The following is a 13,894-nucleotide window of genomic DNA, read 5'->3' on the forward strand; positions in this document are numbered from 1 at the left end:
CCACAATAAAAAACAATAATTACTTATTAAGTTGTTTTATGAACAACAAATATATTTAAGTAAAATAAATTTCTAACCTAAGTAATACTTAAGTAAATAATCAATTTCTTATACTTATACTTAAGATGCTTTATGAATACGGCCCCTGGTCAGATATGATTCAACAGAGACGACATAAAGTAGGAAGACAGAACAGTGTGACGTCATACACAAATTCAGACAACTAAAATCTGATCATTTATATATTTATTTGATAATTCTAGTTATAAATTGTTTGCGAGTTGTAAGATTACTAATATGATTTTTTCTTAGCTTCTTTCTTTACGCAAACCAACATATGCACGACATGTTCACCTGAGTAAATGAATATCGGAAGTGTTTAAACGTGATAATAAAAACAAATATTAAATGCTTAGAAATAAGCAACAAACATTTGAACACTAATATCAGGTGTTTCAAAGAACACAGTTGTTCATCACACTAATATACTAAGCTCATACGGAGTTAAGTTTCATATGTATGAAAACGTGATTCATATTCAGTATTAATGACCAAGAGAATGTTAAATCTGTCTATTTCATGTTTGAAATCAGCAAACAAAATAATTAGGCTGGAAATGCCATGTAATTTTGTGTGACGTATAAATTATTTTACAAATTATATAAAATAACATTTAGTTTGAATAATAATGAGTTTTGTCATCAAAATACTAATTGTAAATATTCATCTTTTACACGTGTTTCAGCCTAGCTTCCAGGCAGGATTCATATTTTAATGCAATAAAATAAACATTTTAACTATGAATATGTGAGCCTCTTATTATTTTTATCTGACGGCTGGTTCATATCGGTATCGGTTGAGATTCTCTTATGTAATGTTATCCCTTGTAAATATTATAAACAGCTTTGTTTAGAGCTACGAGCAATACACATGTTTGTACAGGAACTGCTTGCAAAACTTACTTCCCCTGTAATCTGTCGAAGCTAACACAGGTGTAAATGTTATAGCACTGCAGCCAGTCTACTATTTAGTTTGTAACACATATAATTAGCACATGCTAGTTATCGTTATTGTACCGCTTTGCAGACCGAGTAAAGCAAGATTTTCGTTTGCGTTCTTTAGTGTCATGTTACCGTCTCAGCAGGAATCAGCAATCATCAGTCTTTGAACTTTCTTACTGACATGCTCCAGCTCCTACAGCTGTTGGAAGCATTAAGACACATTCCTTCGTATATAAAGGTAAATTGTAACATTTAAAACTTACTAAATGATTGTGTATATGTAGACGCAATATGTACGTAGTCTGAAATGAGCAACTTTTGAGCAGATTCGGGTGATGTTTATTTTAGATATTTTAGTAAAACTGCTGCTGAACAAACATCCACGTGGTCAATATAATAATATCTACAGAAACACATATCATTTTAGCACTGCTGATATATATATTTATTGTTGTCTTTGTACTTAGCATGGTGGTGTTGTCATACTTGCTTAGTGTTGAAATAGTGTAGCTCTTACTCATAGTGGTAGTATTGTATACGGTACTGGCAGTCGTGGAGTTATAATCGCTTGTAGACTTAGTCGTGGTATTATACATTGTCGTGTTATAACTGCTCGTAGTTGTAGTCGTAGTATTATTAACAGTGCTTCCAGTGGTACTGGTAGAAGTGTCAGTACTAGTGAAATTGTTATAGAACTGCCCAAGGACCGTCAGGCTGGAGGAGTCAGGTTCAAGTAAACTAGCAGCCATGGGGATAAACGTAGTAGCTGTGTTTTCTGTAACTCGAGATACATACCAGGCGTATCTGTAAAGAGAATATCCACGTTTACTCATTCTTAGGTAATACAGGTATGATCAATTAAGTTAATCAAATAATTCGATATTTTAACATAGTACATTATTCTTGGCATATTTTATGATAAATTGTTGAATATTGTTCTGCACACATTTCGTTAATTTATATATACTCCTGCATATTATTTATTTCTATTTTTGCATTAAAAATTTGTAAGTTGATATTGAACGTTCTTTTAATTAAAGTATTAGGCCAATGCGGTGATTTTCTTTTCAACAAGGTATTTGAAATACAGTGTACTAGTATGTAGCTCTTATGCTATATTTGAACATTATAAGTATTTGTCTAATCAGAATCATTTATGTCAAATGAGTACATCTGGAATCTTAACCAAGAAGAGATTATTTGAAAAGCGCTGAAGGCAACCAAGCAAAATATTAGTATGTCGGTCTGAGTATTTGCATGAGAAATCGTGAAATGTGCAACATCGCACACACACCCTATAACCGGCTTAAGCTGAACTATGAAACCATAGACGAGAAAATATAATAACCCAAGAGTTCAAGAATGAGAGTCAAGATATATGCAACATCGCACACGCTTAAGCTGAACTATGATCCCAAAGACGAGAAAATATAGTAAACCCAAGAGTTCAAGAACGCACGGAGGTCTTAATGTAAGTAATGTTATAATTTAAAAGCCTTTGTATCACTGCAATATATATGTTTTTCTTTCTTTATATATAGAAAGTTTAGTGGTTTCAACAAGAGGAACTATTTCATTACAAGCCTATTGAAAATTTAAACAGTACAAATTTTCATTTAACAGGTTTTTGAATGTAAGATTTTTAATAGTATTGTGCTGTGTATGCTTCTAATGAACACAGATTTACCTGAAGATGTATGGTGCTTCTTCAAGCTTCGGCAACACCTCCTTCATGTACTTCAGCTGTCGCAGTGGATTTGTCTTTCTAGGACACGCAAACTCCGTTAGCCAGATCGTTAGATTATACAATTTGTACAAACCTTCTAAGAACGCCATTGTTTTATCAGCATTACAGCTATATACATGAGTAGCTAAGTAGTCCACTCTACAGTCATTACAGCTTTTAAAGAACTGATCAAACCATTCTTTTGTGTCACCATTGCAACCGGATGCACATGGAGCGGCTGCTGGGCTCACAACTGGTCTTCCGTCAGCAAGCGCTTCAACCTCTCTCCAGTACTTAGCAGCATCTTCCGGCTTAATATTTGATTGAGCTTTGTGATTCGGCTCGTTGAAACCCAAAAGAAACTCCGCCTGATCGTAAATATAATATCTCGAAAAATAGTGCCCATATCCCCATGTCATTGGTACGTGGGTATCTGCGTGTTGGCTAACGTTGACACATCCACTATAGTTTCGTATTTTATCTATATTGGCACCCCAGTTATACCTGAAAGAATACATGAACAGCACCTTTGAAATGTTCGTATGGTATTTAAATAACCTGAAATTGTAATTTTAGCTGTGTCATAATTAATTATTCAACTTATAAGGTACATGTTATAGCTCATCGCCTTCAGAAGCGCGGAAAACTCATTTTTGTAGTCAAAATGCTCGATTAACAATATCACTTCTTTTTTCAAAATTAATTTACTTCATTTTTGAAATAGGGTAAGGTATAAAACTGTACATAATGCATATACCAGATTTATGTTTAATTAATTTTAAAAAAAAGTTTCAACGAAAATATTTACAATAAGGGAAACTGATATGTTATGTCTAAATGAATATTTTTTAGAATTCATCAGTTAGAGTGTGCATCATCATAAGATATTTGTTAAGACTCTAAATTATTATTACTAAGGTGTGAACAATGAAGAGAATCACTTACCACCACGCTACGTTGTTCAATGCTTTGAAATCATCACAGAGAAAGGCTTTTGGAGCAATGGCAACTCCCTTTTTAACTGATCCTTGCACAATATCGGTACCATAAAACAAGACGAATGTTATCTGTATATTCCAAATAAAGTTTCCCATTCTCTGTATGAAATTATGAACACATTCACATCAGAATTCTGTACGTATGTTTAAGCGATTAATTAGTTAGACAGCTTTTTGTAACATATATTTCAGTGAATTTATTACAGTACTCTACAGAAACTACTTATCACAACTTAGACTTGCTAATGTATTACTGCTATGATTATTGTCCTCGCAATATTTTTTTTAGATTAAGTTAGACTTTATGAAATAAACTTATGTTTCCGATGCCAAAGTACAATGTATTGCATGACGTTATGTGAAGTCTTTAATGTTTTATTTATTTTGGAAAACCCCAAACTTAATATGAAGAGGCTGGTGATACAATTTAAACACGCTATCGCGAAGTCGCTTATATCAAAGTTCCAGCTATCTCGAAGACATTTTCAGTTCCCTTCTCGAAACACGTGCACAAAATATCATTTGAAGTAGAAGTAAAACGAATTTCAACTTATTCTAATTGTAGTATGCAAAAGTTGAATACATTAATACTTAGATAGTTCATTTTATATAGACATATTATATAAATATTCCTGAGAGGGTTATATCAAAAATGTTCACTACGAGATATATGAATAAAGACTGAGAAAAAATGATCTAAAATATTTGATCTTCAGTGTGAACACGACCTTTCCGGTAGGGGTCTGTGGCTGTTGTGCATGATACGAAAACTCAATATAAGGAACCCTTCCTGGATGGCAAAGTTATTGTGCAGACACGTCACAAACTCTGTTAATCTTTGAGCCCCAAGGAAAATGACTAATAATCGTTTTCGTTCCTTCGCAAATTTTAGCTGAATCTAGATGGATTTAAAACCCAACCGTCTTTATGCAGCTAGGAAAATCGATCCGAGCTTTCATTTATTTGGCCAAACTATAATCCGTTCCTGAGAATCCTTTGACCTGTAAACATAAATAAACAGTTGATTATGAATGCCTTTCAACTTCGTCAGCCTATTTTATTCAGAAAAACGTGCCACAGTACGAAACTGGCCCATGCTATTTAAAGGTACTCGTATGATGTATATTGGGCCAAGAAACCGCGTACAACATTTATGTTTTGTGTCACCACATCACAAAATGACACTTGAAATTAATATTTGCGCATTTGCTCTCATGTCATTTTCCCGCCGCCCAGAACGGACATATTTAATACAAATATGCTCATCAGCAGAATAACGATGAATTTTATGATGCTTTTGTGCTTTTGTTATAAGTCTCTGTTCTTGCTACAAAATTCGCTCGTTTATAAAAGCAATACATGAATATCTACTTTAACACATGTGACTTTTCAAAAATGGGCGGAGACAGTTTAATGTTTAAAATTGTTTGACTCCGAAGTTCGACTTTTTAAAACATTTTGACCTCTGATTATTAGAATATTTTTAACGTAAGCCACAACAAAACAATACGGTCACTCGTTTGGTCCGAGAGCTCACGGACTTTTATTGCAACAATTGAGGCCAAAAGAAGTTTATACATTTTTGGAAACAATATTTCATATCCTCCATGAAAACCCATTTCTTAAGTGTCAAAGCCGTGCCTATCTATATTTTGTTCACTTATGTTTGTGATAGGGGAGGTAAAACTCACTTGTAAACATTTAGGGGGTAGGGTAAAGTTTACGTCTACCAGTTTTTTTCACTGTTTAATTACAGTAGCTATATGATTGTCAGTAAATGTATATATGTCAACCAATGTCAGCAAAAAGAAATTCATCAAAAAGGAATGATGGGCAAACTTGATATTTAAGGTCAAAGGTCAAATGTATGTACAAATCACAAAAATTGGCATATTTGAAATTCATTTTTATTCTTAAAAATTAGTTTGTTATCATAAGTCACTCAGCTTTATATATGTAATGTGTATATATCAGTCAAAGTCAGAAATGCAAATCTTATTGCAAAACGTCAAGGTCAACCCTGATAATTGAAGGTCAAAGTTCATTTTCATGCAAAATTATGAAAAATGTTACATTTACTTTTTCTAACGTTTTTAATATGTATTCACATTGTTAGTCACTGAAGTTAATTCCTTTTAATGTCTGTATGTCAGGCAAAGTCAGCAGTACAAAGGTAACCCTAAAACTGCCAAGGGTAAAGCTTTTATCAAAGGTCAAAGGTCATTTTTTTGTGAAAAATTGCATGAATAGTTTCCTGTTTGAAATATAACAGCTTTTTCTGATCATTATTTGTAATTGCTCGTAATTTATTTTAATGTATATATGTCCGACAATGTCAGTAATAAAGATATCGTCTAAAATCAGACAAGTTCAAATGTGATATTAAGGGTCAAAGGTCATTTTCAAATAAAAGAATGAAAAAATAGCTCTTTAAATTTTCTTCTTGTTAATGATATTTTGTTGATATTAATCAACAATATCAGTTCATTTTAATGTATGAAATGTAGGAGATGTCTGGTATGCATATATTATTTCAAAACATTCACGGTGAACCATAATTTTAAAGGTCAAAGGTAAAAAAATGAGTAAAATGTTGCAAAAATATCACCAATTTGTAATAATTTTTGTTGTTTAAAAGTATTTGTTTTGTCATTTTAGTAATTGATCGTTGTTTATTTTACTTAATATATGTCAGACAATGTCATGGAAGAGAAAATAAGTCAAGGTCAAACCTGGTATTGGAGGTCAGGGGTCACTTTTGTATAAAAAATCACAACCTTTACCAAATACTCATTACTTTGATCAAAAATAACTTGTTGTTATAATTCACTGTTAGCAATTTACTTTAAGATATACATGTCAAGCAAGGTCAGCAATATAGGTCTTATCATTATAAGTCAAAGGCAAACCTATTATCAAAGGTCAAAGGTCAAATTTGTGTAAGAATTCGCAAAATAACAAGAATTTTGCAATGATTTTTGGTTGCGGGTTTATCCCGCTACCGAAGTTAAAAGTGTATTTCTGACAATCAAAGCATCTTTATCTTATTCCGAATCACATCCAAAAGATGTTCATGTGCTGCACAAAATAGTCCCATTCATGAACAGTGCGGATGAATTATCAATGAACAAGCAGTTCTTATTCAACCTGTATCCACTCACACTAACCATTTAGATAATATAAGATCTATCAATGATAAGGTATTCCAGCCCATGGGTACATCACAAGCTGAGTCAGGCAGAGTTCATCTAAGGTATGAGGCACATTAAATTTGTATTTGTTTCTCATTCAGTTATATTCATTGACTGGCATTTAAACAGAAACTAAATCTACCAAAAACCCGCAACCATCAGACATTTCAAGGCTTTGATTCTTTATTGCGTAGGTTATTTCTGTCACTACTAGTAAAACTGATTAGTATTCATTTTAAAGTATATACCACTGACAATATCACTGTTGAAATAATAATGAAAAAAAAAAAGGTCAAGGTCAAACCTGACATTAAAGGTCAAATGTCATTTTCATGTAAAAATTCAAAATACAGCATTTTTAATTTCTTCTTCGCTACAAATTATCTTGTCATTTTATTCATTGAAAATAGTTCTGTCTTATGTTTATTTGTAAATCAATGTCAGCAATGCAGATCTAATTTCAAAAAGAGTGATTGGTAAAGCTTATATCAAAGGTAAAAGGTGAAATTCGCGTGAAAGATCGCAAAAAATAGCATTTTTGCAATACTTTTCATTGTTTAAAGGTATTTTGTCATTATCAATATCTTATGGTCATTCCTTGAGGTTTCATACATGTATATATATGGATCAATATCAACAATGGAGATATTATAAGACATGGATCTAGATCAGCCCTGATGGTAAAGTTTAAAATTCATTTTCGGGTAATAAATTCAAAAGATAGCACTGTTATTTTGTTTCTTTGTTCAAACATATCTTGTTGTAACTTGATGTTAATTCATTTTAATGTTAGCCTTTACTTACTTACTTCCTTACTGCCTTCCATCTTCTTATGGCCGTTTTATAGTTTATGATTAGATGCGGGAATGAACTGCACCGTATTCTGCAGGTCGCTTATATCTCTCCATGGCTTGGTCTCAAATGGGATGTCTGTTGGCCAAACTTTCTGGCGTGCTTCTTCCAGATAGGAACAGCTCTGAAGAATGTGAAACGGTGTTTGTTCCTCTGATCCGCACTGACATTTAGCTTTCTCTGCAACTCCCAGCTTCTTCATATGTTTTCTCAGGCCACAGTCTTCAGTGCGCAGACACAAGACAGTTAATTGGCTGTTAAGCTTGTGTAGACAGTCCTGATTTGGCAGGTAACCTCCATTTATGTTCTTCCAGTCTGACGCAAAGCTGTCCTTCCACAGAGTCTGAGCTTCTGTGTATAAAGTTGGAGGGTGGGACTGTATTTGCCTGGTTGCTGTCTTTGCAAGTTTGTGCGCAGCTTCATTTCCAGCTATGCCCACATGTGCAGGAATCTATCGAAATGCTATATTGTTGTTCTCAGGCAGGAGATTGATGTTTTTCAACAGCTGTCTGATTAAGTTGTCTGACGAACCTGCTGAGAGAGTCTGAAGAGCTGATTTGAGGTCTGTTAAGAATATATTGTCCCTTTTCTCCTCGCTCATACTGTTTGAGTGTCGCCGATGTGAGGGCTTGCATCTGGATCTGTAGTTGGAGCATATCTTGCCGACTGTATGAGAGAGTATGAAGGAGGAGCTGTCTGAAATTTGATGTAGGCACCACCCCAAGCTTTCTGAACTGCCTTTTCCACTGATCCTTTGGTATATTCTTGGATCCAAGAGTGTGCTGGATAGCGATTATTGATCATTTCTAGCGTAAGCGATTGTTGGTAAGCCTGATGTTGCTTTCCCTTTTCCTCTACTCCTGGCACCTCCAATCTGATCTTGGGAGCACATTGTCTGGGAACCCATTCATTAAGCTCGAGCGGCTCTGCCTCTGTGTCCAGTGCTGCTGCTTTCCCTTTTTGCAGTTTTTCTGACGATGTGGTTAAGACTCTGTCTTTTCAGTCTGTTCTTGGTTCTGCTCTCGAATTTTGAGTGGAGTGGGTGGGATGGTAGTCTCTTTGCCTTCTCTGCATGGGCAAAAGCTTTGTACTCTCGTCTTGTCTGTAATGGTTCAGGGTTGGCTGTCTTTTCGATTTATTTTATTTGAGTTGTTTTCCTTGCCCCGGGATGATCCTCAGACCTGAAATTTAACCTTGCCCAGTTTATCTTTACTGGTTTTGGAAGCAGGTACCAATGAGGTTGATGCGTACTCTGCTATGTACCGTACGTTGCCTGTGTAGACTTACAGAGGATCTTTGCATTTACTCCCCAACTTGTTCCAGCCAGTTTTTTTTTTTTCATAATGGCGAGTTTTTTTGAAGGTCCTCTCCTTTGACCTTTTATGTCAGATTTGACCTTGACTAATTTTTTATTATTATTTCAAGAATGATATCATCTGTTATATATACTTTAAAATGAATAATAATTAGTTAATAGTTTTTAAATACCCTCAAAAAATAACGAAAAATCATTGCAAAAATACTAGTTTTTTGGCTAATTTTCACGCAGATTTGACCTTTGACCTTTGATAATAGGTTTGGCTTCGCCTTATCTGGATAAGACCTACATTCCTGACCTTGCTTGATATGTATACATTAAAATAAATTGCTAACAGAAAATTCTAACAAGGCTATTACTTTTTAACAAAGTAATGAGTAAGTATGCTACATTTTGATGTTTTACACAAAAATGACCCCTGACCTTTAATACCAGGTTCGACTTTGACTTATTTTCTCTTCCATGACATCGTCTGACATATATACAGTAAAATGAACAACGATCAGTTACTAACATGACAAAACAAATACTTTTAAACAATAAAAATTATTACAAACAGGTGATATTATTGCACATTTTATTCACTTTTTTGACCTTTGACCTTTGAAATTATGGTTGTCCTTGAATGTTTTGAAATAATATATCAGATATCACCTACTTTTTATACATAAAAATGAACTGATATTGTTGATTAATATCGACAAAATATCATAAACAAGAAGAAAAGTTAAAGAGCTATTTTTCCATTCTTTTACTTGAAAATGACCTTTGACCCTTAATATCACATTTGAACTTGTCTAATTTTAGACCATATCTTTATTACTGACATTGTCGGACAAATATACATTAAAATAAATTACGAGCAATTACAAATAATGATCAAAAATAGCTGTTATATTTCAAACAGGAAACTATTCATGCAATTTTTCACAAAACATTGACCTTTGACCTTTGATAAAAGCTTTACCCTTGGCAGATTTACGGTTACCATTGCACTGCTGACTTTGCCTGACATACAGACATTAAAAGGAATTAACCTCAGTGACTAACAATGTGAATACATATTAAAAACGTTAGAAAAAGTAAACGTAACATTTTTCATAATTTTGCATGAAAATGAACTTTGACCTTCAGTTATCAGGGTTGACCTTGACGTTTTGCAATAAGATTTACATTTCTGACTTTGACTGATATATACACATTACATATATAAAGCTGAGTGACTTATGATAACAAACTAATTTTTAAGAATAAAAATAAATTTCAAATATGACAATTTTTGTGATTTGTACATAAGTTTGACCTTTGACCTTAAATATCAAGTTGGCCCTTCATTCCTTTTTGATGAATTTCTTTTTGCTGACATTGGTTGACATATATACATTTACTGACAATCATATAGCTACTGTAATTAAACAGTGAAAAAACTGGTAGACGTAAACTTTACCCTACCCCCTAAATTTTTACAAGTGAGTTTTACCTCCCCTATCACAAACATAAGTGAACAAAATATAGATAGGCACGGCTTTGACACTTAAGAAATGGGTTTTCATGGAGGATATGAAATATTGTTTCCAAAAATGTATAAACTTCTTTTGGCCTCAATTGTTGCAATAAAAGCCCGTGAGCTCTCGGACCAGTTGCAAAGGGATTCGTAATTTATAAAGTACCGCGTAAGAACATTTGTTCAGTGTAAATGGTATAAGTACATATGTTTAGTTCATTGTTAAATGACCTTTTTTGTTTCCTATAAATTAGAACATGAACCTTTCTCCAAAGGGATGATAAACAGTTACTGTAACAATTTACTGTTTTTAAGTATGATTGCCAGCACTGGATTCTTACTATTTTCCAAACAAATTAAATGTGCAAAAGCTGATATAATATGCTTTTCATATAAAACGCTGTCTAATAAATTTAGATATTTATCTTTAATTTATTTCAGCAATAGCCTGCATACAGAAACTTATCAATATTTAAACTTTTAGATAAAGTTTCTGCACGACTAATCCAATTAGTACGCCCGATGATGATTACGATTAATGGTGTATCTTAACATGGATTTTCAATGTAAGTGCATTAAGTTTCACTCTTTCCCACGTTCCAGATACTGTATTAATCTTGATATGAATGTTAATTTGTTTACTGAAGCTTTTATGCTTATATATATATATATATATATATATATATATATATATATATATATATATATATATATATATATATGACAGGTACGTTTGGGTAAGAAATCAAATATAACACCCAACGTGAATATTAAGGATGTCTGTCTGAATATTCAAAATGAACTTTTGACTTGTGATCACGAAATGTATGAAAAAGAGAGGTGGTAAGCAAGTTAAATTAACTTAAAATAGAAGTCATTCTTTACATATGAGAAGAGTTTATTTAAGTTATTATGTCAGTTTTACGAATGTAGGGCAGACTATAGATATATATTTAAGTACATTTCATGTGCATTTAATATAGATATATATTTAAGTACATTTCATGTGCATTTAACAGTATATTTCTATCTCCTTAGGTTTAAGGATTATAACTGAGCCACACCTTGAGAAAACCAACATAGTGCGTTTGCGACCAGCATGGATCCAGACCAGCCTGCGCATCCGCGCAGTCAGATCTGGATTCATACTGTTCGCTTTCAACCCTATTGCAATTAGAGAAACCGTTAGCGAACAGTATGATCGCTAACGCACTATGTTTGTTTTTCTCGTGGTGCGGCTCATATTTGTTGTGAAATATGTATCATGTTTGATCCTAAACTGAAACTAGCTTGATTTGACAGCATACTGTCCTAAAAACTAATCGTCTTAAATCAACAATAATTCAAGGGAATGTACGAGGTATATGACAGCGTACAATGTCCCACAAACATACGAATTTCTTACGTTTGTTTTGAAAGTATGATACTTTATACTTCAATTTGTTTTTGTCTGTGTTACGTTTAAATGCACGACGACACAGTGTAGGTCATTTAGCGACATTTTAAGGCTTTTATGGCGGAGGACGATACCAGGTGGCCATCCAGACATTGTTTCATCAAGAGCGGGCACCTTTGTGGAGCCAACAACCTTCCATATGTCAGCTGGATGGCTTCTTCACGTGAACAGTTCTGAGCCTAAACGATGTTTCGAGCCCACAGTGAAGAACAAGATATGAAAAGTCTTTGAAATGAACCATTCGTTCACAACAAATGTCCCTAAAATATTTTAGATATAAAGATTCCTGATGTCTTGATATGACTTTGATAAGCCTAAGCATTAATAAAGTCAACATAAAGTTGCATTTGAATAGCTTGCGTTATACTTTCAGACAGACCACAAAGGTTGTAAAACAGCAATATTGTCAACATCCAGTTTTACAACTGCAACATATAAACAGTTGGATAATGCAAATATCAGTTCCTCCGGTTTTGTTCGGAGCATTCTGGATGTGTTCCATGGATAGGTGTTTCAAAAACTTAGCACGCTCGTTCACCATAATAAGACACAATTCAAGCGAAATGCCCAGATCCCTTGCTTGCACGTCAATTTCACACACTCGACAAGTAAGACTCAAATCCATAGGTCAAAGGTCATGGAAGCACTAAAGTATTTTAAATAATTTTCTTGTCCTGTCTTAATTTATCTATACCTCAATTTGACAGAAACATTCATTTATCCGATGCAAGTCTTAGTCAGATCAAAGGTCAATGTCACACTTGCGGAACATTATCAAAGTAACGTTACGTTGCTTGCTGGACAGTCACATTTTACCTAACACAGTGGCAACATTCGTGTCTTTGTATGCAGTTAAAGTTTATGATAAATGATCACTTAATATTGTGTACTAGTTTCACTCAAAATAAACATTTTAATGTTTAAATATAAATTTAACAACCAAAGAATCAAAGTTTGAAGTTAGAAAAATATATATATATGTATGTAAATAAATGTTTACTCACCTCATCAAAGAAGAACACAAGGAAACAATATCACCACTTTAATATGAAAACCTGAACTATTACATAGCTTGGTTTCGTACGTGATTATCATAATCAAACGATATATTAATATGATTTATATTTAGATTTGAGCAAAACTATTGATAATATTTCATACTGAACAGGATTCATCCGACGGGCGTGTAATGTTTTTATCATTTATGAGATGTCTCATTCTATAAAAGGTATTGAATCACTCACATTATGTCTAACAAATACTGAATGCAATGACTAGTAAACAATTGTTCAGTTTGTATCAGTATGCAAGTTTTTTAGTGTAATCTTTTCTAAACGGGAAAAGACTTTGTTTCTATCGGGCTACTTTATCATACGGTCATTTTCTTAAATATTTTAATAAATGAATTTTAATGATTGAAATTATTAATTTAATCACTTCTTTACACGGGTCAGCCACAAATGTTTTAAAATGGTTTATAGTCATCGGCAAGCAGCTTCTTAACTTATGTCACATGTTTGAGTTAAAAAGTTATTTCAAGTTTTTAGGTCATTTCCGTCTTTAAAAATTAGTGTGTATGCGTGCGTGCGTTCGGGTATAGCGTCTATTTTCAAACTTTATCAGTCATATAAACGACGGTGTGAATACAATGCCCAAATTTATAGAGCTGCTTCCCGTAGACACGTGACATTATATCCAATCCAGTCAAATTATACTGACATCGGGCTGACCTGTCTTAGTACTATACTCTTTATGCGGCAGCCACTTGTAAATATTTTCACGTCTTTGGTATGACGCTGCCAGACATCGACCCCCACCATATCCCACTCGAAGTGGGTGCTGTACCAT

At 33.5% G+C, this 13,894-nt stretch overlaps 1 protein-coding gene across 1 annotated transcript; it reads right to left on the minus strand.

Annotated features, from left to right (window-relative positions):
- Positions 1-234: 234 nt before the first annotated feature.
- LOC123535200 (uncharacterized) lies at positions 235-13,182 on the minus strand. Its single transcript, XM_045317762.2, has 5 exons — positions 13,051-13,182; positions 4,454-4,726; positions 3,673-3,824; positions 2,689-3,231; positions 235-1,805 (listed from the first exon to the last, which is right to left on the minus strand). Exons 3-5 carry the CDS (start codon positions 3,819-3,821, stop codon positions 1,355-1,357), a joined length of 1,143 nt encoding a protein of 380 aa, XP_045173697.2. The 5' UTR covers positions 3,822-3,824; positions 4,454-4,726; positions 13,051-13,182; the 3' UTR covers positions 235-1,354.
- Between the last annotated feature and the right edge of the window lie 712 nt (positions 13,183-13,894).

This window comes from Mercenaria mercenaria, chromosome 12 (genome assembly GCF_021730395.1).
Source record: "Mercenaria mercenaria strain notata chromosome 12, MADL_Memer_1, whole genome shotgun sequence".
Lineage (NCBI taxonomy): Eukaryota > Metazoa > Mollusca > Bivalvia > Venerida > Veneridae > Mercenaria > Mercenaria mercenaria.